Source organism: Mesoplodon bidens (assembly GCF_964165515.1).
Source record: "Mesoplodon bidens genome assembly, chromosome: 16".
NCBI classification, from domain to species: Eukaryota; Metazoa; Chordata; class Mammalia; order Artiodactyla; family Ziphiidae; genus Mesoplodon; species Mesoplodon bidens.
This window is the reverse complement of record NC_138173.1, coordinates 59,506,446-59,530,284: the sequence shown is the minus strand read 5'-3', so window position 1 is coordinate 59,530,284 and position 23,839 is coordinate 59,506,446. Positions and strand designations below refer to the sequence as shown.

At 35.1% G+C, this 23,839-nt stretch overlaps 1 protein-coding gene across 4 annotated transcripts in view; it reads left to right on the top strand.

Moving 5' to 3' along the window:
* TAF2 (TATA-box binding protein associated factor 2) overlaps window positions 1–22,096 on the top strand; it is an 84,506-nt gene extending 62,410 nt beyond the window's left edge. For 3 of the 4 annotated variants that reach the window (XM_081258577.1, XM_081258574.1, XM_081258575.1), the window contains 5 exons: window positions 4,816–5,045; window positions 6,367–6,522; window positions 7,011–7,116; window positions 9,766–9,888; window positions 20,676–22,096. In XM_081258577.1, coding sequence (XP_081114703.1) covers window positions 4,816–5,045; window positions 6,367–6,522; window positions 7,011–7,116; window positions 9,766–9,888; window positions 20,676–20,938 — 878 coding nt within the window. In that variant the 3' untranslated portion in view covers window positions 20,939–22,096. The remainder of the gene's footprint in view (window positions 1–4,815; window positions 5,046–6,366; window positions 6,523–7,010; window positions 7,117–9,765; window positions 9,889–20,675) is intronic. The other variant, XM_081258576.1, reaches the window with a different exon arrangement.
* Window positions 22,097–23,839: the final 1,743 nt, after the last annotated feature.

The window sequence follows — 23,839 nt, the reverse complement described above, 5'->3', positions numbered from 1 at the left end:
GTTTATTTCCCTGTTATAACAACTGCAACAGGTGTAAAGTCATTCTTTATAAAATTCACAAATCAAACTACTGAACATAAAATACAAAATTCAAAATTGTAATCACAGTAATAAAAATGTTAACTAATTATAATATAGTAATTTATTTAAAATAATTACACATCATTCTTCCATGGCAAATAAATTTATTACAGCAATTCCAGTATTTATTTGTAACTGTGTCTCATTCTATAGGAATGGCCGCTGGACTAGACTACATTTTTTGTAATAATGTAGACCTTAAATTATGTTTAATAAATTCAGTTTGAGAATAAATTCTCCACTGGCACTGATATTGACAGTTACATGTAAACTGACAGCCAGATAAGTGTTTGGAACTGTGTGCAGTAAATTAATGCTGCATGATGATGTCCCATCAATATGTTATTCATTAGCATGTTCATCAGTAAATTTCAGTTGTAAATTTTTATGTACTTGTACTAATTCATTTCTACAGATTTCAAAGTATATATGTCATCTAGAACAGAGGTCAGCTAACAGTGGCTCTAGGGCCAGATCTGACCCACCATCTGTTTTTATATAGCCCATAAGTTAAGAATGGCTTTTGCATTTTTAAATGATTGGAAAAAATGTTAATAGTATCTCATGACACCTGAACGATTTATGAAATTAATATGTCAGCATCCACCAATAAAATTTTATTGGAACACAGTCCTGCTCATTTGCTTACGTATTGTCTATGGCAACTTTTACACTACAGCATCTGAGTTGAGTAATTGAACAGAGACCAAAAGGCCCACAATGTCTAAAATATTATATTTTAAAATGTAACTACTTTCTCTGGCCTTGCCTGCTTAACAATGCTTTTTTTTCCCCTTAAGATAATAAGCATTCATTGAAGAGATACTATATCATCATGAAGGAAATTTTAGCTATTACTCCCAAGCTGCTCTTCATTGTTTGGCACTTCACTGTAAGAATGACATAAAAACACTTATGTAATTATTCAGAATATTGAAGGCTATTTATTTACATCATAACTTTTAATGTTTGAAAGTTTACAGCTGCACTCTAGGGGGTAGAATGAAGGACTACTCAAAATTCAGTTCGGTAGTATTTGCCAGGTTTCTGAATAAGAAAATAAACAATTTTGATATTAACATCAGATTTCAAAGTTCCGCCCCTCTGTTTCTCTCTCCCCCAAACCCTTCCTCTTAGAAATAGGAATGGTGGAAGAAAATGAAAACATTTTTATTAGACATAATTCTTTTTTTTTTTTTTTTTCTCTTTTGCGGTACCCGGGCCTCTCAGTGCTGTGGCCTCTCCCGTTGCGGAGCACAGGCTCCGGACGTGCAGGCTCAGCGGCCATGGCTCACGGGCCCAGCCGCTCCGCGGCATGTGGGATCCTCCTGGACCAGGGCACGAACCCGTGTCCCCTGCATCGGCAGGCGGACCCTCAACCACTGCACCACCAGGGAAGCCCCATTTTTTTGGTCAGAAATTATATATGTAAATGCACACATGAATATATATGAAATTTGCTGTGTTTTTTTACTTTGGTGTAAGATAGAAATGTCAGGACAGAACTACCATATGGCAGTCATACTTGTTTGGCCTCCAAATTTTTAAGCTTCTATCATCAATAAGGAGTGCTGGGTTTATTGAAAAATGTCCTGGGGAATTCCCTGGCAGTCCAATGCTTAGGACTCTGCACTTCCACTGCAGGGGGCACGGGCTTGATCCCTGGTTGGGGAACTAAGATCCCACAAGCCACAGGGCACAGCCAAGAAAAGAAAAATGTCCTGAAAATGGTGGCTTTTAAAGTGAGCTTTCTTCCTAGCAGCTTTTTGGCTTGATCAGCTTTAATGTCAATTACTTCAGAAAATGAAGTGATGATTTTTTTTAAGATCAGATTTGTTATTTGGAGGATTTGTCTTTAGATACTTTCTGATTTGAATGGAGAACATCAATACTGAGCATTGTTCTGATTCGGGTAAGCAGGGCTTGTCCCAAAGTGTAACTGCTAATGAGACCAGAATGGACAGCAGTTTTACCTGAGAGGAAAGAATAATGACTTGTTTTTTCGTATATATGGGCGTTCCTTGCCATATAAGTGATTGTGTTGGGTGGGGTAGCAGCTAGAAGATTAAAGAAGGGTCTTCAGAATGCTATCACTGAGGGTAGAAATCAGGAGCTCTTTCAGGGCTTATTTCTCATAGAATTGGTTGATTTGGAATCATGGAATTTTAGACCTGAGAGGACCTTAAAGATTAACTTAATTGCTCTCATTTTATGGCCTGGGCAGCTGAATTGCCCAAAATCACAGAGCTAACTAGTAAGTAAGCAGAAGTGTTTTTTCCAACTATATTCCACTATACAGTGACAACCATTTTAAAATTTTATTCCATGATTTTGAAACATGATGTTCTCATTTTTTTTCTGTCTTATAATTTTAACAGAAGCGCTGCTTATTTTTTTAGCTCCCTCTTATCAGCCTTGAATTGTAATATTTATAAGTCAGTTTTTTTGTGGGAAAAAAACATTTAATCAAGGACTTCCCCCAGGAACAGAAGAATAATGCTCATTCCTTCATACAAATTGAAAGTCTACCAAAACCTTTACAAATCCAAAACCAAAAAGCCCACATAGAAGTAAAAAGTAACAAAAACCATATTCTAGAGGTTCAGTGCTTTTAGCAGCCTTCATTCACTGTGCTGCCTAACCATCCTTAGCTGACTTTCAAAAAACAAAACAACACCCTAGCTCATCAAAATATACATTATCTACTTGCTTTTTAAAATTAATTTTTTAAGAAACTTTTAGGAATTCATACTCAGTTGCCTGACTTGTTTCAGTGTCATCTACATTATATAAAGATTCCAGGATCATTATTTGCAGTGGACATAATTGGGCAATACTGCTCTTCAAGGTTAAGTTTTATTCCAGTGTAAATGCACCCTAAGCCATTCTAGCTTCTTTACTGATAAAGTGCCTGAGATTCACTTCTTTTCTTGCTATACCTATGAATAGATAGATACAGGGCTAGCTGCTCTGGCTGGATTCCCTCCCTTTCCTGAGAGGGTTGAGCCCCTCCAGCCTTTGTAATAAAAGGCCCAGGAATCTGATACCTATCCTTTGTGGAACATTTACATAGGTAAAATTCTTTGAGGAGAAGAATAATGAGTGCCTACAAAAAACTAGGCGATGTCAGTCGATTAAAGTGTCCAAATATGGATATTCCAGAGAAGGAAATGGATTTCCAGTATAAAATCCTTACTTTCACTCTGTACCGTTCTTCTGATTTCTGGTTTCTCTGTAGTTTTTATGATATAAAAACTCATACTTCTCGAGCCCCTGCCTCTTTCTCTTGCTTCCAACAGTGTTATGTATCTGTTACCTTATCACACAGTAGCAAAACTGAAGATGTCTCAAATAGGATTGATAGCTGTTTAATGGCATGCGTATTGCCTAGCAAGTGTGTAGTATATAGTAAGAACTCTGTAAATTAAGATTATAAATCCATGTGGATGTTCTTTGCACATAGTTAATATAATAGTTAACTATCTGTCAGAGTAAATCTTATCAAAATCGTACTTGATTACAATGTATTTACTTATTTTAATATTTGTTGTTGAAAACCACAAAGCTTAATATTTATGCTGTCTAAAGTTTGCTGTAGCAACTTCTTTCCTTTTTGTTTCTCCTTTTTAAAACATTATGGTACCCGTTTGAAACCACATTTCTTGGCCAAAATTAAGTATTTATATGGTTTATTTTTCTTATCCAGAAGAATATTTCTTATTCTCACATGTTTTAAATTCTCTAGGTCATTTTAGATTCTGCCTAGAAACCATAGAAATTATCTAAACCTAGATGATAATTTCACCTTGACAGTTCTATTTGGTGGCAGTATCTACCTGGAGTGTTCCACTGGGGAAAAGAAGGCAAGTGAGGAAGAGTTCTGATGTCACTGTGCTCTGGTCTTTTATTGCTATAGGGTAAGGTATAATCTGAGACCAAAACCCTTATTTTGGAGATGAAGACACTGAGACTCATCAGAGAAATTGGAAAGTGTCTCTACTTTAAACTGAATTTCTACAGATGCAGTTTTCTTCTGGTCAATACATGTTTTATAACCTGTTGCCATCTCTGGGGTTTGCTTATTTTTGTTTTTTTTTAAATAAATACCTACTAGAACAACACAAATATGAAGGAGTTTAGCAAAATAGTTTCCTTCTCTAAAATAAGTCAAAGTTTAGAATTGTGTTATTTCAAATAGTTGTAGAGTTTCTTACTGTATTTAAAACCTGAAAGTAATAAATGTGAGGGTTAGGAGAATTTGTTTCCAGTGGTAGGGTTCATGAAGGCTCTTGGTGTGCCGTCTTCCTAACAAGCTATGAAAGAAGAAAATCAGATAAGATAAACAGAGAATGAATGAATGTGGAGCAGTTACCAAGGAGGAGGAACTAAAAGGAGGATTTAGAGCCAGAAAAAACACTGTTTTGGGAATATTGGATTTATACTAGGTGTCTAATTTTTATTTTGCAGGAAGAATGAAAGAATAAAATTTTTCCAGTTGTAACATTCATGATTTCATTTGAACATTTACTGTTTCTGTAACAGTTGTAGGTTCCCGTGTTTTAAGAAGCGTCTTTAGAGTGGAGGGTTTGCCATCGGGGCCTAGGTCAATAGGTGGCTCCTTTAGGTATCATAACCCTCTCATCCCTTCCCTCTGTACAGGTTCTGGAGCATTTGAAAAATGTATGGATAAACGTGTATGTTGACTTTTTATTATTACTGTTATTTACTTCCTAGGTACTTCACATGACTGGCGGTTACGGTGTGGTGCTGTGGACTTGTACTTCACACTTTTTGGCCTCAGTAGACCTTCCTGCTTACCCTTGCCAGAACTTGGCTTGGTCCTTAATCTGAAAGAGAAAAAAGCTGTCTTGAATCCAACCATAATTCCAGAGGCCATAGCAGGCAACCAAGAAGCTGCGGTTAATCCAAGTAGTCACACACAGCTAGTTGGATTTCAGAACCCTGTAAGAATTACATGTGTTATATAGAAGGTGTAGTTTTATTATGTAGAGCTCTGAAGAAGAGAATTGTTTCTTTTGAACTGGTGAATTTTAAAGCCACTAACAGCTTCTTGTGCCATTTAGAAAACTGCTAGCTGACATTAGTTGAGCACTTTACAATTTATAAAGTGCTACGGACAACTATTGACACAGAGCTGCACATAACAAATGATGTGCTGCTAGTCCATTTACTCCTTTGTTTGTGATGACAATGATTTTTTTGTACTTGAGCATAGAATTTCTACTTTGAGTAGTAGAATACTGAAATGAATATTTAGCCTATTACATGTTAACCTATCTTGTCCATATATTGTAATGGCAAGCTGTTTGAACACAGGGCCTTGACTTTTTTTTTTTTTTTGCTACTTTGCATAATAGCACAATTCTAAACATACGAAGGGTGCCTGGAAAATGCTTATTGAATCAAATAAATAACAATGAATGGTCAGCTAAAAGCATCATCTGCTGATTTTGGGAGGAGAGTATGCATTATATTTTTTAATTTACATATATGTGTATGTGTGCTTTTAGAAAAGCTTTTATTTCCAACTATGCATTATGAAATTACCAAACTTTTTGTAGAAAGACCTTTAGGGTCATATCAATTATTTTACTGTAATTTAAAGAAAGTTTTCCAGAAATGATTTTCTTACTGATGACAAAATGTCCCCAGTACTTGAAGCTTCATTTTTCACCAATATTTAGACCAGATTACTTGCCTGGCAATTCCCTACTGGTGTTTTGACACTTTTAAACTCAAATTTCTCTTTATGCTAGTTAGTAATAGTCATTTAAAAGTACTTATCCACCTAGATTTTCTGAAATATAACCATACTTACTTGTTATAAATTTAAAATGTATCCTAGAGTTTGGGTTATGAAGAACTAAGACACATCTTTTAATAGGAAAAAAAAAGAGTCTCATTAAAGAGCTCTTTTATATCTGAATATTTAGAAACCAGTGGAAATGAATATGTTTATAATTCTTGCCCATGTATATTAAATTATCCACTTTCATACTTGGGGTCTTCAGGATAAGAGAAGAAAATGACACCAAAAGATATATGCTTTGGGGAAAGCTTTAAAAGTTCACTTTACTATCTCCCTTCTCCCCCCAAAAAGACCAGCAGATAGGAAAAGGTGAGATTTATTTTAAGCCCATTGCTGATAACTTTTAGGCACTGGGCATGCTCTAATCTGCATGGTTGCTATAGGTATTAGTTTTCAGCTATAACATGAGCTACTTGTCTTCAGAAATCTAATTTTGATCTTGAATATTGCCACAGGAAGATGATCACCTTGCCAAGGAAGCATCATGTAATATATCAGCTCATCAGCAGGGAGTGAAGAGGAAGGCTGATACACCACTGGGGTCCCCACTAGAACCTGGTCAAATACTGGAGAAGAATGAGGATAGCAGTAAAGTCAAACTCAAAATCAGAGTAAGAAATACAGGTTAAACCTGTATTAACAGTGTAGGATATTCACCTTCTTGTAAATCTTTTTGAATACTTGCAATGGTTTTTCCTTAGCAGGAACAGTTGGGACAGACTGAACCATAAAAGAACCCAAATGTCCATCTAAGACATTCCAACCGATTGTTAAACTTCTATTATCACATACTTCTCTGTTTGGAGGAGGAACTGTGTGTGCACAATCTACCACAGCTCACTATTTCTTCCCACAACATAGGAACAGATTTTAGTTGCTATTACATTTCCTGTAATTTCCAATCAGCTTCTTTTGGAGGCTGAACCAAATAATCTTTTCTTTCTCTTAATACTTTTTGAGAAAAAGACTACTTTTCCTTTTAAGATTTTTTGGGGGTATATCCTGTGGCCTTTCTGCTACCTTTCTTAAGAGCAAAAATCCAAACATGAAGTGATATAATGGCTCTTTTGCTCCTTTGTTTTGTATGTGTGTGTTTTAGTTTTCAAGCTCTCAAGATGAGGAGGAGATTGATATGGATACTGTTCATGATAGCCAGGCATTCATTTCCCATCATTTAAACATGCTTGAAAGGCCATCAACTCCAGGTAAGATATATTGCATTCACTCGGGTTGATGGAGAAAGTTCACACGATATCACTATTTTAAGGTGTGTTGCTTTATTTTGAAGAGAACAACTATAAAGTTTAGAAGTAGCCAGTATAAAATACTAGATTGTATCAGATTATAACACATATCAGCAAAGGAATAAAGTTTTTTAAAGTATTTCATTTGATTTTTACTTTATTATGGTCCTTTTTAAATATTCGGCTTACTTCTAGATTTGTTTTTTCAAAAGTCCATTCATCAGATTCCTTCCAATAGCTTTCATTTCTTTTTTTTTTTTTAATCTTTATTGGAGTATAATTGCTTTACAATGGTGTCTTAGTTTCTGCTTTATAACAAATTGAATCAGTTGTATATATACATATGTTCCCATATCTCTTCCCTCTTGCGTCTCCCTCCCTCCTACCCTCCCTATCCCACCCCTCTAGGTGGTCACAAAGCATGGAGCTGATCTCCCTGTGCTATGCGGCTGCTTTCCACTAGCTATCTATTTTACATTTGGTAGTGTATATATGTCCATGCTTTCATTTCTTTTTTTGTTCTGTTTTTTGTAGTAGGCTTAACCTCAAAATAAAATACTAGATTTGTTTTTTTATAAATAATGTAACCATAATTATATACAAAACTTCTTGACTACAGTAAATGCAGCCTGTAACACAACTACTTCCTCTTCTTGACTGCCTGTTCCACATAATATTACATCATATCATAGATTTTTGCACGCATCTCTCAAACAACATAATCTTTTCTTTTGAAAATGTTACCTGAGGCAGTATTGAGTTGATGCACTTGAATTTACCTTATTATTTCCCGGTGGGCAGGCATTTGTTTCCGATTTTAATTTTTTGCAAATAATTCTCTCTGAATATCTTCATACAAAAGCTTTTGGTTTTGTCAAATTATGCTCTTAGGATAAATTCCCCAAAATATATTTTTGGTGATTTTTTAGCTTTATTGTAAGATACTTATCTTTAGAAGATTTTCATAGCTCTTGATATTATTGCCATAATGCCCTTTGAAGAGATTATACCTAGTTCATGTCATCAGCATTTTTAAATTTTCAGGAATAAAGCTTTGATGTAACTTGCATGTAAGTTGTGAAATACAGTAATAAAACAAATATCAGTGAACCTGCCACCCACCTTAACATGTATATTATACTCCATGCCATGGCCATTTCCTTTATGCTTCTTCCCTGATTCTGTTCACCTGTCTTTGCATTACAAGTAAATAAATACTGTCTTGAGTTTTTTTTTCTTTTTCTTAATCATTCTATTGCTTTTCTTTACAGTATACCACATATATATATGATCTATATGTTTACTTGCCCTTAGTTTTTGAATTATATGAAAATAGTATGATACTCAGTATGACTTGGTCTTCTTCACTCAACCTTTTGCTGCCAAAATTCATCCATCTTGATCCATAGGTGTAATTCATTAATATTTATCATTTTTGTATCTCATGGTACTATTTTATTGTCAATATAATAACTTAAAAGATATTTATTAACTATAAAATGATCATTAAGTTTATAATGCATTTCTTTTATCATGAATATGACTATTTTTCTTTTTTGTGGAGGAGGTCCTGTTCCTGTTTCTTTTTACTGGAAAATCCTATTTATACTTCATGCAGCTTGTGGTTATCTTTTATGATCTTTATATTTGAATGAAGTTTTTTTTTTTTTTTTAACATGCTATATTTGTGCAAGTCTCCCTTACCTACCTTGGTCTGCTTTTTGTTTGTTTGGCTTTTTGTTTAATTTTATTTGTGAGACCTAAAGTACTTTTTACTATCTAGTAATCTAGGATGAGCTAGTAGAATTTGAAAACTGGCATCAGGTAGAATATGAACCTAATTATCTTTGAAAACTGACAGGTCGTGAATTTTTTGGCTTTTATAATTTTAAGAGATCTTAACAGTTATTTATCTATTCTGTCAATTTTACAGACAAGGAAATTTAAGCAGAGAGATATTAAATGACTTACCCTAAATGACACACCCAAGTAATAGCCAACTCAGTGCTAGACCCAAATCCTTGAACTTTTCATGTGACAAATGAAATTGAGGCACAAAAAAATAAATGTCTTACCTGGACTGTAAATCTAATTTGTGGATAGTTTGGAATTAGAACTTGGGTCTCCTGATAACTACAGTGCTGTTCATGTTATACCATTAAAACGTTCCTATTTTAAATATCTTCTGTAATTCCTAAATTATTTTGATCTATTTGTTGAGTAAATATTATAATATAATTTATTAATAAGTTTTGGGGGGAGCAGGCATGCTTTACTATATGCAAAGTTCCACATAAATAATAAAAAACATGACATGGTTCTGCCCCAGAATGTAGACTTCAATTTATATGTTCAGCAGTCCAGTCAGGTATACTGTCTTTCTTGAATGTGTGTTTTTCTCAGACTTAAGTATATTGGAACCATGACAAAGAAGTAAATCAAATGGGGGATCTTCAATACTTTTAAAAAGTAGTATACTTTTTATTATTGGAATTTTACTGTTGAACTGATTCTGACTTTAAGGTTAACTTATAAAAACCTTCAGACTGTTTTCTTCTTTTGGGAAACAAAGAAATAAATCCCTGTTTTCGCTCTTCTTTGGCATTTTAGGGCTCTCTAAATATCGGCCAGCCAGCTCCAGGTCTGTTTTAATCCCCCAGCACTCATCAGGTTCCGATGGCACACCCACCACAAAACCCCAGTGGAATATGGAACTTGCACGAAAGGGAACAGGTGAAATTATTATTATCATTGCTGTTGTTATTTTGCTCAACAACGAATCTATTAACTTCATAAAGTTTCTTTATCAACTTAAAGAATACATTAAAAACGACAGATCTCAGGACTTGCTTTTCTTGTAACACATTGACTCTATATTATCTGACATAAAGACTTTTTTTCAAATGTAAGCTACATATATTATTATTTTTATGGAAGTATAGTTGATTTACAATGTGTTAGTTTCAGATATACAACACAGTGATTCAGTTATACATATGTATATATATATTCTTTTTCAGATTCTTTTCCCTTATAGGTTATTACAAAATATTGAGTATAGTTCCCTGTGCTATACAGTAGGTCCTTGCCGGTTATCTATTTTATATATAATAGTGTGTATATGTTAATCCCAAACTCCTAATTTATGCCTTCCCCCCTTTTCCCCTTTGGTAATTGTAAGTTTGTTTTCTTTGTGGGCCTATTTCTGTTTTGTAAGTAAGTTAATTTTTTTTTTTTTTTTTAGATTCCACATTTAAACAAATATCATATGATATTTGTCTTTCTCTTTCTGGCCTACCTCACTTAGTATGATAATCTCTAGGTCCATCCATGTTGCTGCAAATGGCATCATTTCATTCTTTTTCATGGCTGAATATATACAGTATTCCACTGTACAGATACACCACACCTTCTTTATCCATTCGTCTGTCGCTGGTCATTTAGGTTGCTTCCATGTCTTGGCTGTTGTATTTAAATAGTGCCACTATGAACATTGGAGTGCATATATCTTTTCGAATTATGTTTTTCTCTGGATATATGCCCAGGAGTGGGATGGCTGGATCATATGGTAACTCGATATTTTTAGTTTTCTGAGGAACGTTCATACTGTACTCCTTAGTGGCTGCACCAGTTTACATTCTTATCAGCAGTGTAGGAGGGTTCCTTTTTCTCCACACCCTCCAGCATTTATTATTTGTAGACTTTTTGATGATGGCCATTCTGACTGGAGTGAGGTGATACCTCATTGTAGTTTTGATTTATATTTCTCTAATAATTAGTGATGTTGAGCATCTTTTCATGTGCCTGTTGGCCATCTGTATGTTTCTTTGGGGAAGTGTCTATTTAGATCTTCTGCCCATTTTTTGATTGGGTTGTTTACTTTTTTGATATTGAGCTGTATGAGCTGTTTGTGTATTTTGGAAATTAATCCCTTGTCAGTCTCATAGTTTGCAAATATTTTCTCCCATTCTGTAGGTTGTCTTTTCATTTTGTTTATGGTTTCCTTTGCTGTGCAAAAGCTTTTAAGTTTCATTAGGTCCCATTTGTTTATTTTTGTTTTTATTTCCATTACTCTAGGAGACGGATCCAAAAAGATATTGCTACGATTTATGTCAAAGAGTGTTCTGCCTATGTTTTCTTCTAGGAGTTTTATAGTATCCAGTCTTACATTTAGGTCTTTAATCCATTTTGAGTTTATTTTTGTATATGGTGTTAGAGAATGTTCTGATTTCATTCTTTTACATGTAGCTGTCCAGTTTTTCCAGCACCACTTATTGAAGAGACTGTCTTTTCTCCATTGTGTATTCTTTCCTCCTTTGTCATAGATTAATTGACCATAGGTGCATGAGTTTGTTTCTGGGCTTTCTATCCTGTTCCATTGGTCTGTGTTTCTGTTTTTGTGCCAGTACCATACTGTTTGGATGACTATAGCTTTGAAGTGTGGCCTGAAGTCACGGAGCCCGATTCCTCCAGCTTCGTTTTTCTTTCTTAATATTGCTTTGGCTTAAAGACTTTTAAATTAGGCTTTTTGCTATTTCAAAAGTAATATACTCCTATTGTATAAAACTTTGAAATAACAGAAAAGTAGAAAGGAGGGAAAAAAAGCATCCCCTATTAATGCCATTTAAAGATACCCATTATATTAACATTTTGATCTTTCCTTGCAGTGCTTTTTCTAAGAATACTGTAATATGAAAAATGTCAGCCTCAGTAGCAGGTGTGAAATCTATACCTTCATACTTTTATAAAATATAAAAATCAACTACTTACTTCCCTCTCAGCCTCCCCCTGACAGGTTTACAATTGGTCATTCATGATCAATCATGAAGATTTGATGCTATATATACCTAGAAGACTAACATATTTTGTCTTTTAAATTTACTTCATACTAATTGGGCTTAAGTTTATGAAAGATAATTCAGTTCAGATGTGACTATTACCTATTTTACTTTTTTACATTGTCTTCTACTTACCCTGTTCTTCTTTTGCTTAGAAGATTATAATCCAAATAAAGAGTAAACTTGTGATGCTGATGAACAAAGATTCAGTCTTCAAGTTTTGGAGGGACAGGGAGTGAAAAACAAGATACATAAGCAAAATCATTTTTAAAGAATACTTCTTCCAGAAGTCATTAGTCAGGCTTTAAAATTCCAACTGATGGATTTTGTTTATATAAACCATGTTTTTATCATATAAACAAAAGAGTAACTGTTTAATGATTTGAGGAGCTTAGGGATCAGCTGTGATTAGTAGGAGACTTTGAACAAAAGCAACACCTCAAAATATTTTGGTATTAAGACCCCAGACTGTTGGTTGCTTGTATCTCTTTGTGTGCTTTATGCATTTATTATAACAGATTCTCACAAAATATATTTCAGAAAGAAGTCAGCTGGAGACTTTAGCACTTAACTTTACTAAGTGAATTTTGACATTTCTAGGCCCTTGCCGATTTTGTATTCTCTGTTTTTGTTTTGGGATTTGGTGTAAATTTGCTTTATTATCATTATACTTATTAAAACTTTTTCAGACATGAAAAGTTTTCTACATCTTTTAAAATTATAAAGCATAGGGCATTTCAAACCTCTTGATATAGTTTGAGAGTGATGCTTCTGCCTATCTTCCATGCCTTTAAAAAACAGTAAATTCTGTCTAAATTCCAGCAGTCAGATGAATTCTTGTTCCAGTAAAAATTCTGAGTATGTTTGTTTAGTTTATCCTAGTGATGTGGCACGCTAACATATGTATAGAAGCAAATCTTAACACCCTTTTTGCCCACCAGTGTGCCTTTGTTTCATATTGCTTTAAAAATTACATTTTTACTTTTTTTGGAATCTCTTTACAATCTTATAGTTCTCATGGCATCATATGGGAAGACTGGAGAGGAGATAAAGGGGTAGTGGTAGGGAATAGGAAAACATTAACATTTTAGCTTTGGTTGCTTCAGTGTAGGGCCCTTTTATGTCACGAAGTAAATTGTATACCAGTATATTATATAGACTGATCTGTAAAACTTAATTTTGAATATATTCTTTAATGTGCCTTTGTAATTTCCTTTAAATGTAATTATGCTGTCCAGTACCCTATGACCACTGAGCTAGTCTTAAAATTCAACAGTGTCATTATTAGAATTTAGAAAACATTCATTTTACCAATGGTAGTGTTCCAAAAGTTTATTTATACATGTATTTATTTTGGAATTCTAAAAACAGTTTTCCCATAGACATATTGTTATATTTGATACATAGCTTTCCCAAACTAGCCAACAAAAACCCTTTTTAACTTATACTATACTGAAGAATAGAAGTATCAAACTGAACCACTGTGTGTAACAGTATTTCTAAGAGAAAGGGCACTAAGAGCTCTATATTTTGGAATGTTGGAAGCACAACTTTAACCTAACCCAGGTAAAGTTGGCAGTAAAACAGGAACAGAAGCTGGGATCTCCTACTGTGGTAGCTACCTTGGCCTGGGGTTGAGAGTTGGGGGTTCTGGAGAAGAGGCATAGAATAGTGGTAAGGGAAGCTGTGATCTCTCTTAAATCTCTAGGGATTCTAGATTGACATTAACAGGTGGGTTTGAGGGGCCTTATTGAAGCTTATCCAACTGAGGCATCTTTTATTTGGCTAAAGAATTCTTACAAAAATTTTTGAAGTAGTTGACTAAAAATGAAGAGACTGCAAATAAAGATTTGGATTTCCAGCTTCTCTTGAAAAAGAGTTAATGAGAGGCCTTCTTAGGCAGGGATGTGCTTTCCGTTCCATTGATTGCTTCTGTGTGTGCACCCAGTAGTCTGCTTACTCATTTATGCTGTCTCCTTAGGTTCAAGGCTTTTGAGTTTGAGACCCCTGGTGTTTTTTTCATGTGCTGAGATGAAGTCCAAGATGGCTCCCTCAGAGCCAGTGTGCCAGATGGCAGTTGAGAACTGGAATGTGTTGTAGACGTCATCTGGGAGGGGTGGACACTGTTAAGTAGAGGATAGGTCCTGGTTTACTTTCTAACACCCCACCAGTTTTCTCTCTCCTTGCATATGATAGTGAGAGGCATATTTTAGGGTAGGGATGATATGTGTTTGGTAGGTTAAGCCATTTGGGGTAAGAAAGGAGAAGTGGCAGGGATGTTTTCCTTCATTGCTTAACTTTCTCCTTCTCCTGAGTTAAGGAAGGGAATCCGGAGAAAGGGCTGCGTGGGTCGCATGGTGTGGTGGGTTGAGCATACCACGTCCTCTCTTCTCCCACCGCTGCAGCGCCTGAGGCCGCTGGTCTGTCTCCCAGGTTGCTGCAGGGATTGCGGTGATGAGGGGAGGAGTGGCAGGAACAGGAGCGGAGGGAAGTCCCTGGTGGTTTCTGTGGGGAAGAAAAGAAGAGTTGCTGCAGTTGCCTAGCCAGGGCTGCTGTACTATGTGACAAATTCTTGCCTAAGTCAGAAAAGCACTATTCTGGTATAGAAATCCATTAAAAAAAAAAAAAAAAAAAAAAAAAAAAGCTAGAGTTCTTTCTTTTGAGTCTAATATGAAAAAGACTTTGATATTTTTCTTTAAATTATGATGATATAATTCTACACTTTATTTTTTTTGATCTAAAGAAACTGAAGAACAGACTTCACACATTTCCTAATAGAAACTGCAGGTTTTGTGTTAAATTTAAACATATACCTAGTGCGATAAATTTAATAGAATTAGCAGGTTACTCACTGTTATCAGCACTTTTTATCAGATGGGCCCGAAAGCTTCCACATTAGGTGTGTATTAAGTACCCCTTTCTGTTTGTTTTGCATTTGTTAAATTGACTGCAGCTAACCCTTATCCATAGTGAATTCAGTAGGTCTCTAGGAAAGATTTTATGTTAGATAGAACAACAAAACTGAACATCTGTTTTGTTCTTTCCTTATAACATGAAATAGGCAAATCATAATATTGTGAATTATTTTTATCTCCTTTTCTTGATATATCTCCTATCTGCAATAGAGACATATATTTTGGGTCACTAAAAGTGCTTTCATTAGTTTTATTTTTTATTTTAAAAAAAATTTTTGTTTTATATTGGAGTTTAGTTGATTTACGGTGTTGTGTTAGTTTCAGGTGTACAGCAAAGCGATTTAGTTATAAAAGGGCTTTCATTAGCTTTAAAATGAGTGGCACCTAACCTTGGGTGGGCCTCAAGTTCCCAGGCATCTTGTAAACCTCTAAAATGATATGTGGGATTATGCATTGTGTCACGGGGATGGTAATGTATGCATTTTTCTCAGTAGAGATTCTATAGATGACCTCATTATGCTAGTGTGAAAGTAAGCTCGTATGTGTCCCAAATCTTTTTTTTTTTTTTTTGCGGTACGCGGGCCTCTCACTGTTGTGGCCTCTCCCATTGCGGAGCACAGGCTCCAGACGCGCAGGCCCAGCGGCCATGGCTCACGGGCCCAGCCACTCCGCGGCACGTGGAATCTTGCCGGACCGGGGCACGAACCCGTGTCCCCTGCATCGGCAGGCGGACTCTCAACCACTGCGCCACCAGGGAAGCCCCCAAATCTTATTGTTATACAGGTCCACATGAGAGAGAAATTGTACTTTCTTATCGCCTTGAATTAGACCTGGTAAAAATTATTCAGGAGAGAAATTAAACATATATTGTCTATAATAAATGAAAATTTATGAGCTAAAGGTTAGTGGTGATGCTAGGGTAACATTAGGTTTTATTAGATGTTCTGTTGTTACAAACACTATTCTAATGAATATTTTTGTATATATTTCTTTGCACTTATGCATGAACACGTTTGTGGGATATGTTTCTAGAAATGAACTTTCTAATTTAAAAAGTATGAGCATTTAACATTTTCACGGATAGTGCCAATTTGCCTTAACTTCTCTTTTTTAAAAAACATTTTTATTATAGAAAACTGTGAAGTAGTTAGACTAGTGTAATGAACCCCCATGTATCCATTACTCAGATGCAGAAATGATCAGTCAGCTAGCTCATGGTCAGCCTTGCTTTTTATATACCCTTTCCCATTTCCACCTTTCTGAATTATTTTGAAACAAATCCTACATATCATTTTATGCATCGGTAATTTTGTGTGTATCTCTAAAAGATAAGGACTTTAAAAAGTCATAACCACAATAATATTCTTGTACTTTAAAAAATAAATGGTTTTTTCATATCATTAAATATACAGTCACTGTTTACATTTCAGTTGAATCGTAAATGCCATTATTTTTATTTTAATTTTTAACAATTTATTTGTTTGAATCACTGCCCACATAGGGTCTACACATTGCAGTTGGCTGATATATCCTTTACATCTTTTAAAATTAAAAGTTTCCAGTCCATTCTTTTTTCTCCTTTACAATGTTATAAACTCCAGGGTTTTGATCTGTAGTTTTCAAGTCTGTATTTTGTTAATTGTATACCTGTGGTGTAATTAACATGTTAGAGTCCTCTGTATTTCCTTTAAATTTGTAATTATATCTAAAAACTTAATTGGATTCAGGGTTATAGATGGTAGTGTGTTCTTCCATCTGGAAGCATACAATGTCCGGTTGACTTTTTTATGAGCTTAGCCACTAAGGTGTTCAAGGCCTGGATCCATTAATTCATTAAGGGTTACAAGACGGTGATATTCTAATTCATCTTTCTGTTTTTATTTATAAGCTGATTATTTATATAAAGCTAACTTCCTCCTCACCTGCTGTTAGCCATTGGTATAGGTCATATAGCAAAAGAAAGATAAAGACTTGATTCTCTCTATGTATTTAATAATTTTCAAAATAATAAGTTGGCTAGCATCCTCCAATGGTGATCAATTCGTTCTAGTCCATTACAGTTATTGTCTTTATCAATATTCAGATTTTCCCAGCTTCGATTGGTGAGAACTCTTGACTCTTGAGTTCTTGAGAAGGCTTTAAACTTCCTTTCTGCTATTATACCAGATGTTTCAGGCTCATCTTGTAAATATTCTAGCCAGACCTGGAATCAGCCATTTGTCCTAGGAATCCTGGTTTCTAACACCTTTATCCTTGGATCTAGCTAATCCATTGTGTTCTTAATAGACTTCATACAAATCAAGAGAAATGCAAGAATTCTAATCAGTATATCTTGGATGCAAAGTGTAAGACCGCTAGACAAGAGATTGAATTTACTTTTGAAGTGGCTATTAGTATTCCTTGGAAAAGAGTACACTCAGTTGTATACTTGGCAGTTGCCTCTACTGGGAAGTACAGTTTCTAGTATAATCGTTGGCTTTTCTGCAATCCAAGTAGAGGTGTTTAGGATTAGATGATGCAACTTCTCTCAGTGCAGAAAAGGACCTCAGACTCCCAATAGTGCAGACAGCCAATTGGAAAGCTGCAAAGTCTGTTGATGTAGACTGACTAAATAATGAGATAGGAGTTAAAGGAATTTGTTTATGAAGCTCTATTACTTCTCCTTGTCACTTGGCTATACTCTGTTAGTTAGGGACCTATATTCCCATATTTATAGAATCGAGAATATATTTATATAGTTCATTTAAAATATAAATTAAAATTATATGGTGGCATATTTAACTATAAGTCAGATATCTCTCAAATTTTTTCTTTTTCTGAAGACTATCTGGGCACCAATTGTTGCAAAAGATACAGAGTCCCCAAACTAGCGTATATATATAAAATCTCTCTCTTTTTTTTTTTACATTACTGTTAGTGTTAGCTTTATCAAAAAATCATGAATATAAAAAATGTAATTTTGCAGTAGTAAAATGTGAATAATTCTTGCGAACAGGAACTTTAACACATTAGCTTGTTCTAAAATATTGGAATAGTGCCTGACACAAAGAAGGTACAGTAGTCCATACCAATTTAATGAATGGTCTATAATAGTTTCTGTACTTTATTCCTCTCTCTTCAAAATCAGTGACCTTCAAAATGCATTTAGTTTGACTAAGTTCACCTGGCATCCTATTTAAAAAGAAACACAACAGTTGCATAATTCTGTTTTATTCATTCATTCATTTAGCAAGTTTTGGGGAGGTGGAGGTATGAGGATGCTAGATGCTGTGCAATACACTGGGATACAAAGATGATGCCCTATCCTTAAGGAGCTATGAGTCTAATGAAAGAGACCCCAAGATAAAAAGATGTGCGACAGTGTGCACTACGCCACGTGCAGATGAGCAGAGTGGCTGCAGGCACAGACTCTGGAGTCCAGGCTCTTTGGTTTCGTAGCTCAGATTTGCCAGTACCACATTGGTCAAGTCACTTAATTTCTCTGTGTCTTAATTTCCTCGTCTGTATTATGTTGTGGGAACTAATTCTTTTTGGGCAGTTTGGGGAAAACTTCCCTCAAAAATGACATTTAAGCTGTTTTAAATTAATAAGAACCTAAAATGTTTTTTTTAATTTTCCTTTCTCCTCCTTTAGATTACAGTTTAAACATAACTTCCCTGGAGAAGTTTGTCTTTGATTCCCCCTGCCCCACTAATTTAAGTCTCCTGTTGTGCTCCTGTTTCACTCTGTGTTTTGTCTTTTTATTAATCGGGAGTACTTATTCAATTTCCTTCTTCTTTGCTACTTTGTAAGCTCCAGGAGAACTGAGATCTGTCCAGTTTATCCCTGTTTTTCCAGTTCCCATGTAGTTCCTGGTATTAGTAAATGAATGTGCAAGTCAGACAAGAAATAAGGGAAGGACGTTCCAAGCATAGGAATAGCATTTACAAATACACAGAGTTACGAAAGGGCTAGTCTGGAATATATAGAAAGGAATAGTGGAAGATAAAATAAATTCAAGACAGAGTGTAAACTGTCCTTAAAATTAGTGGTGAAAGTGATTTTTAGAAAACTTCTATGGTGATGCTTGTTTTGGTAAAAACATGGCTTGGGGCCGGATTGGATCAAAGTCAGCACTGAGAATTTACCTTTTAAAAAGGAAAAGAAACTACTGCATTAAAGTCCATTTTAGTGAAAAGCTTGGCTTTTTGACTACTCTGAATAAAAAAATTTTTTTTTTCAGAAGTTGCTGTACTGAAGTCTAAGGATTTTGTTCTGCCAGTAGAACTACCTGAGTTTTTAAACAAGTAATCATGATAGCTTTGTTTTTAGGAAGATAACTACGCAGCAGGGCCTCTGAACTTCAACACTGTTGACATTTTTGGCCATGAGAATTCTTTGCTCTAGGGGGCTGCCCTGTGTGTTGAATGTTTGGCAGCATCCCTAGCCTCTACCACAGTCACGCTAACACTTCCTCCCCCCATCCCACCCTAATCGTGACGACAAAAATGTCTCCAGACATTGTCAAACAACCCCTGGGGAGAAAAGTTGCTCCTGGTTGAGAACCGCTGCTGTGAAGCCATGTAAAGTGTGGATTCAAGTGTAAGACACTTCAGGCAAAGAAACCAGTTAATAGGAGACTAGTACTGTGATCCAAATGAGATGAGGTGGTCTGAATTAGTACAGTTGCAGGCGGGATAGAGAGGCAGATTAAAGAGATTCTTGTAAGTAAAAATAAACAAGATTTGGTAAGCAGCTAGATCTGGAAGGGAGGGCACCTGAGGTGATTCTTAAGTTTTTTTCTTACTTGGCTGCATGTAAAGCAGTGCCATTAACCTAGAGTAATACAGAGAGAGAATTCTCTGGGTATGGCCCAAGAATTGTAGGGCATGGAGGAAGCAAGAAATTCCTGTACACTAGAGTCTGAGAACTACTCACTACTATAGATTCCTAGGCTGATAGAACATTGGAAATGGAAAGAACCTTCAAAGACATTTGATCCATTTCTAGGAGAGATAAAATACATGCTGAAGTTTTTGGTTTGCCATTGCATCTAAGTTATATTTATACTATACTGTAGTCTACTAAGTGTGCAATAGCGTTGTGTCTAAAAAAATGTACATACCTCAGTTAAAAAATGCTAACCATCATCTGAACCTTCAGCAAGTCATAATCTTTTTGCTGATGGAAGTATTTTGAAATATTGCAAAAATTACCAAAATGTGACAGAGTGACTAGAGGTGAGCAAATGCTGGTGGAAAAATGGTTCCAATAGATTTGGTCGAGGCAGGGTTGCCACAAATCTTCATTTGTAAAAAGCGCAGTATCTGCAAAGTGCAATGAAACGAACTATGCCTGTAGTGCTAATCTCCCCCCCACCCGAATACCATAGAGCAGAACTGTGGTTAAGGAGCTATGTTTTCATTGACCAATGTCAGTCTTAATCTGTAACACATACATCTAGTCGTTGTCACTTCATAGTACTTTAAAATATTGAATATTAATTTTTAGAAGATGGTTGGATAACACACTGGTATATATCATAATCTGTATAGACTACAAGGAATTGAAATACTCACTTCCTGGTCACAATGCTGAAAACTTAACTTTGTGTAACTAATTGGATGTCTTACTTGGATACTTCTCCCATTCCTGATTTTTTTCATGGAAGTGATGTAAACACTTGGGAATCCATTGTCTTCTCTATACTGTCCCCAACTCCCTCTTACTTTCATTTCACTTTCCTTGTTATTAACAGGAATTCATTTGGGTGTTTTTAATCTTGAAGGTAAAGAACAATCACCTTTGGAGATGAGTATGCATCCAGTAGCAGCAGCTCCACTCTCAGTATTTACTAAAGAATCTACGTCCTCCAAACACAGCGACCACCATCACCACCATCACCATGAGCACAAGAAAAAGAAGAAGAAGCACAAACATAAGCATAAGCACAAGCATAAGCATGATAGTAAAGAAAAGGACAAGGAGCCTTTCACTTTTTCCAGCCCCGCCAGTGGCAGGTCTATTCGTTCTCCTTCTCTTTCAGACTGAGAAGGGGACAAAGGAGACCTTTTCCTCAGTGTTCAGAAGAATATATGTAACTAAAGCTTTGTCAGCTATAAAGAATGATAAAAGGAAAAAAAAATAGTTGCCTCCCATAGAGATTCAAGTTCTAAACATTTGATTTACATTATTTATACAATTGAAATCTAATTAGGAAAATGTGTTTTATAGTTCTGAATAAACCATTTCATCCTGTTTCCTCCTTAAAATACACACACACACACACACACACACACAGAGCAAACCCTTTCATAAGGCCCTCATATCCACTGGCAGTCCCCATTCACATCATGATCTCCATGTGTACTGTCAAAGTCAATTATGTTTTAAAGCCTTTGATGGATGTTATGGGGCAAAGTTATGTTTTAAACAGAAGCTACAGCCAAATCTGTGGTAAAACCACTGTTTCCAGTGAAATATTGTATAACACCATTTGGAACTACTGAAAGACAGGGGCTTTTCTATAGGAATCTTCTCTATTGCATATTTTTTTGCATGTTAACCATAGAAACTAAGCATCAGAATTCGTAAGCAAGAATACATGTTTTCTTTTGCCCTAAAATACTGAAATTTTCAGAAGCAGCTTTAAAAAGAAATTTGAGTAATTTTTTGATAGCACATTTGGTGATTATGATGTTGGAATTTAACAGAACTATCAAATCCACAGTTCTCAAATCAAGATGTTTAAATTTTAAGTTCCTTTTTTCACTAAGTATGAGTGAATACATTCATATGTAGAATATGTTTGCCAAATGTGGACAATTTATATGCCCAATACATATTCTAAAGTTATTTCTCTAAGTATCGTACCTTAAAAAGGTGTTTATATACTGTTTATTAACTTGGACATAGACAGTTTGGCTCTCCTGTGAGTATACCAGAAGCATTTAAAAAACATACGAAATGTTTTGGTTTCATACTTCAATAGTTTCTATGTTTGTGTGTTTTTATTTTTATTTCTAAACTTACCATGTGCTTTATTGTTTGTTTGTTTTAAAATGTTATTCATACCTGTTCTATTTTTATCGTTTCCCTTATCATTAGAAAGTTGGACAAAATACTTCTTCCCAGAATAGATGTTTCAAAGGGATCCAGTAAAGTTGGACTTTTGAATATACTTGTTTAATAAATAACTTTTTAAATTGATCATTCTGCCTTTGTATTTTCTTATATCTTTTGTTGCCTTTCTCTTTGTGTGTGTATGTAATACACCTGTTCACAAAGTTTGAGGAGAGCTTTGTGGATAAGCAGGATTTGAGCTGGCCCTGTTAGGAAGAGTGATTTCAGTAGGCAGATGGGGTAAAGTTCTCTCAGCGGAAGAGACAGTATTTTCAAAAGTATGGAGGAAAGCAAGGACATAGTCAGGAATTGTAAAGCAGTGCAGTTGGCCGAGAGTGTAAGTGCAAAGGGTGTGTGATCAGACGTTGAAGAGCCTAAATGGCAGTTATTTAAATATTCCCATTAACTGAGTGTTGGCCAACTGAAATTAATTCTGGAAAAAGGAATATTTTTTATTACAATGTTTAGTGATACCATCTATAGAATTCTCAACTTTGAAAATAGTAAGGATAAATTTCAAAATAATTATGTATTGTCTGAAGACAGTGACGAATAATAGCTACCTACATAATTTAAGCACCTCTTGTGTATCAAGCATTGTACTAGGAACTGTATGTTATACATGGTATTTCTAAATTGGATATTTATATTGGATGTTTCTTACGAGGAACATTTTTTTATGGGGAGCTTTCAGTTATTTAAGTTGATGCATAGAGGTAAACAACGAAAAATATTCATATTTTTGTAGATAACTACACATAAGTAATACAAGCTCTAGTGTTAGTTTTCTCAGTCTCCTCGCCCAGAGGTAGTCACTGTTGCCAGTACTACATGTTTAGATCTACTCTATACATATATCTATACAGTGTGTGCATTTTTTTAACAATGATACTTGCAGAAATTTTTTATTTTTGTATAGTTTTATGTAGTTTTTTAATAGTCATTTCTGACTACCACATTTTGTGTCATACCAACAAAGGTTTTTCTTATTCCATGATTGTAAAGTAATTCTCCCATTTTTCTTCTGTTGGTTTTAAAGTTTTATGTTTCAGATTTATGTCCTTTATCTAACTAGAATCCATCTGGAATTTATTTTGATAGAAGGTAGGAGGTAAGGATCTAACGTTTTTTTTCCTTCCAAGATGCTACCCAATGTGTTTAAAACTCCATCTTTTCTCTCTTGACTGCAAGTGTTATATACTAAATTCCCTTATCTATTTGGGTTCATTTCTGGACTTTGTAGTCGGTTTCATGGATCTGCCTACTCATCTGCCAGTACCACACTGTTTAGATTATTTTAGCACTGTGGTATGTTTTGATATGGTAGAGCTAGTTTCTCCTCATTACTTTTCTCTTACAGAACTTTTTGGCTATTCTTGTGGGTGATATTCTTTTTCTGGCAGACTTACTTATATACAGTAGAACTTATCCCTTGCGATGTACATTTCTCTGGATTTTGGCAAATTCTTGAACTTGTGTATCCAGCCAGCACAGTCCATCACTCCAAAACTCCCTCATGTTGCTCTTTCGTAGTCAACTCCCCCAACACCCAACCCCTGGCTTCCACTAATTGATTTTCCACTCCTGTTATTTTGCCTTTTTTTGTGGATTTATCTTTCTATATTAATATTAGAATCAATCTTTCTAGCCTTTCCCTGAAACTGTATCTGTAGGTTGATATTGGCTGTGTGTTAAGTCAGGAGTTAACTTAGAACTGATATCTTGGTGTTGATTATTCTTATTAGGGATGTCAGTATAACTATTAATATAATATTTCTTTTTAGTTTTATAAAAGTAGCTTATTTTTTTTTCATTTAGTATTCTATAAAT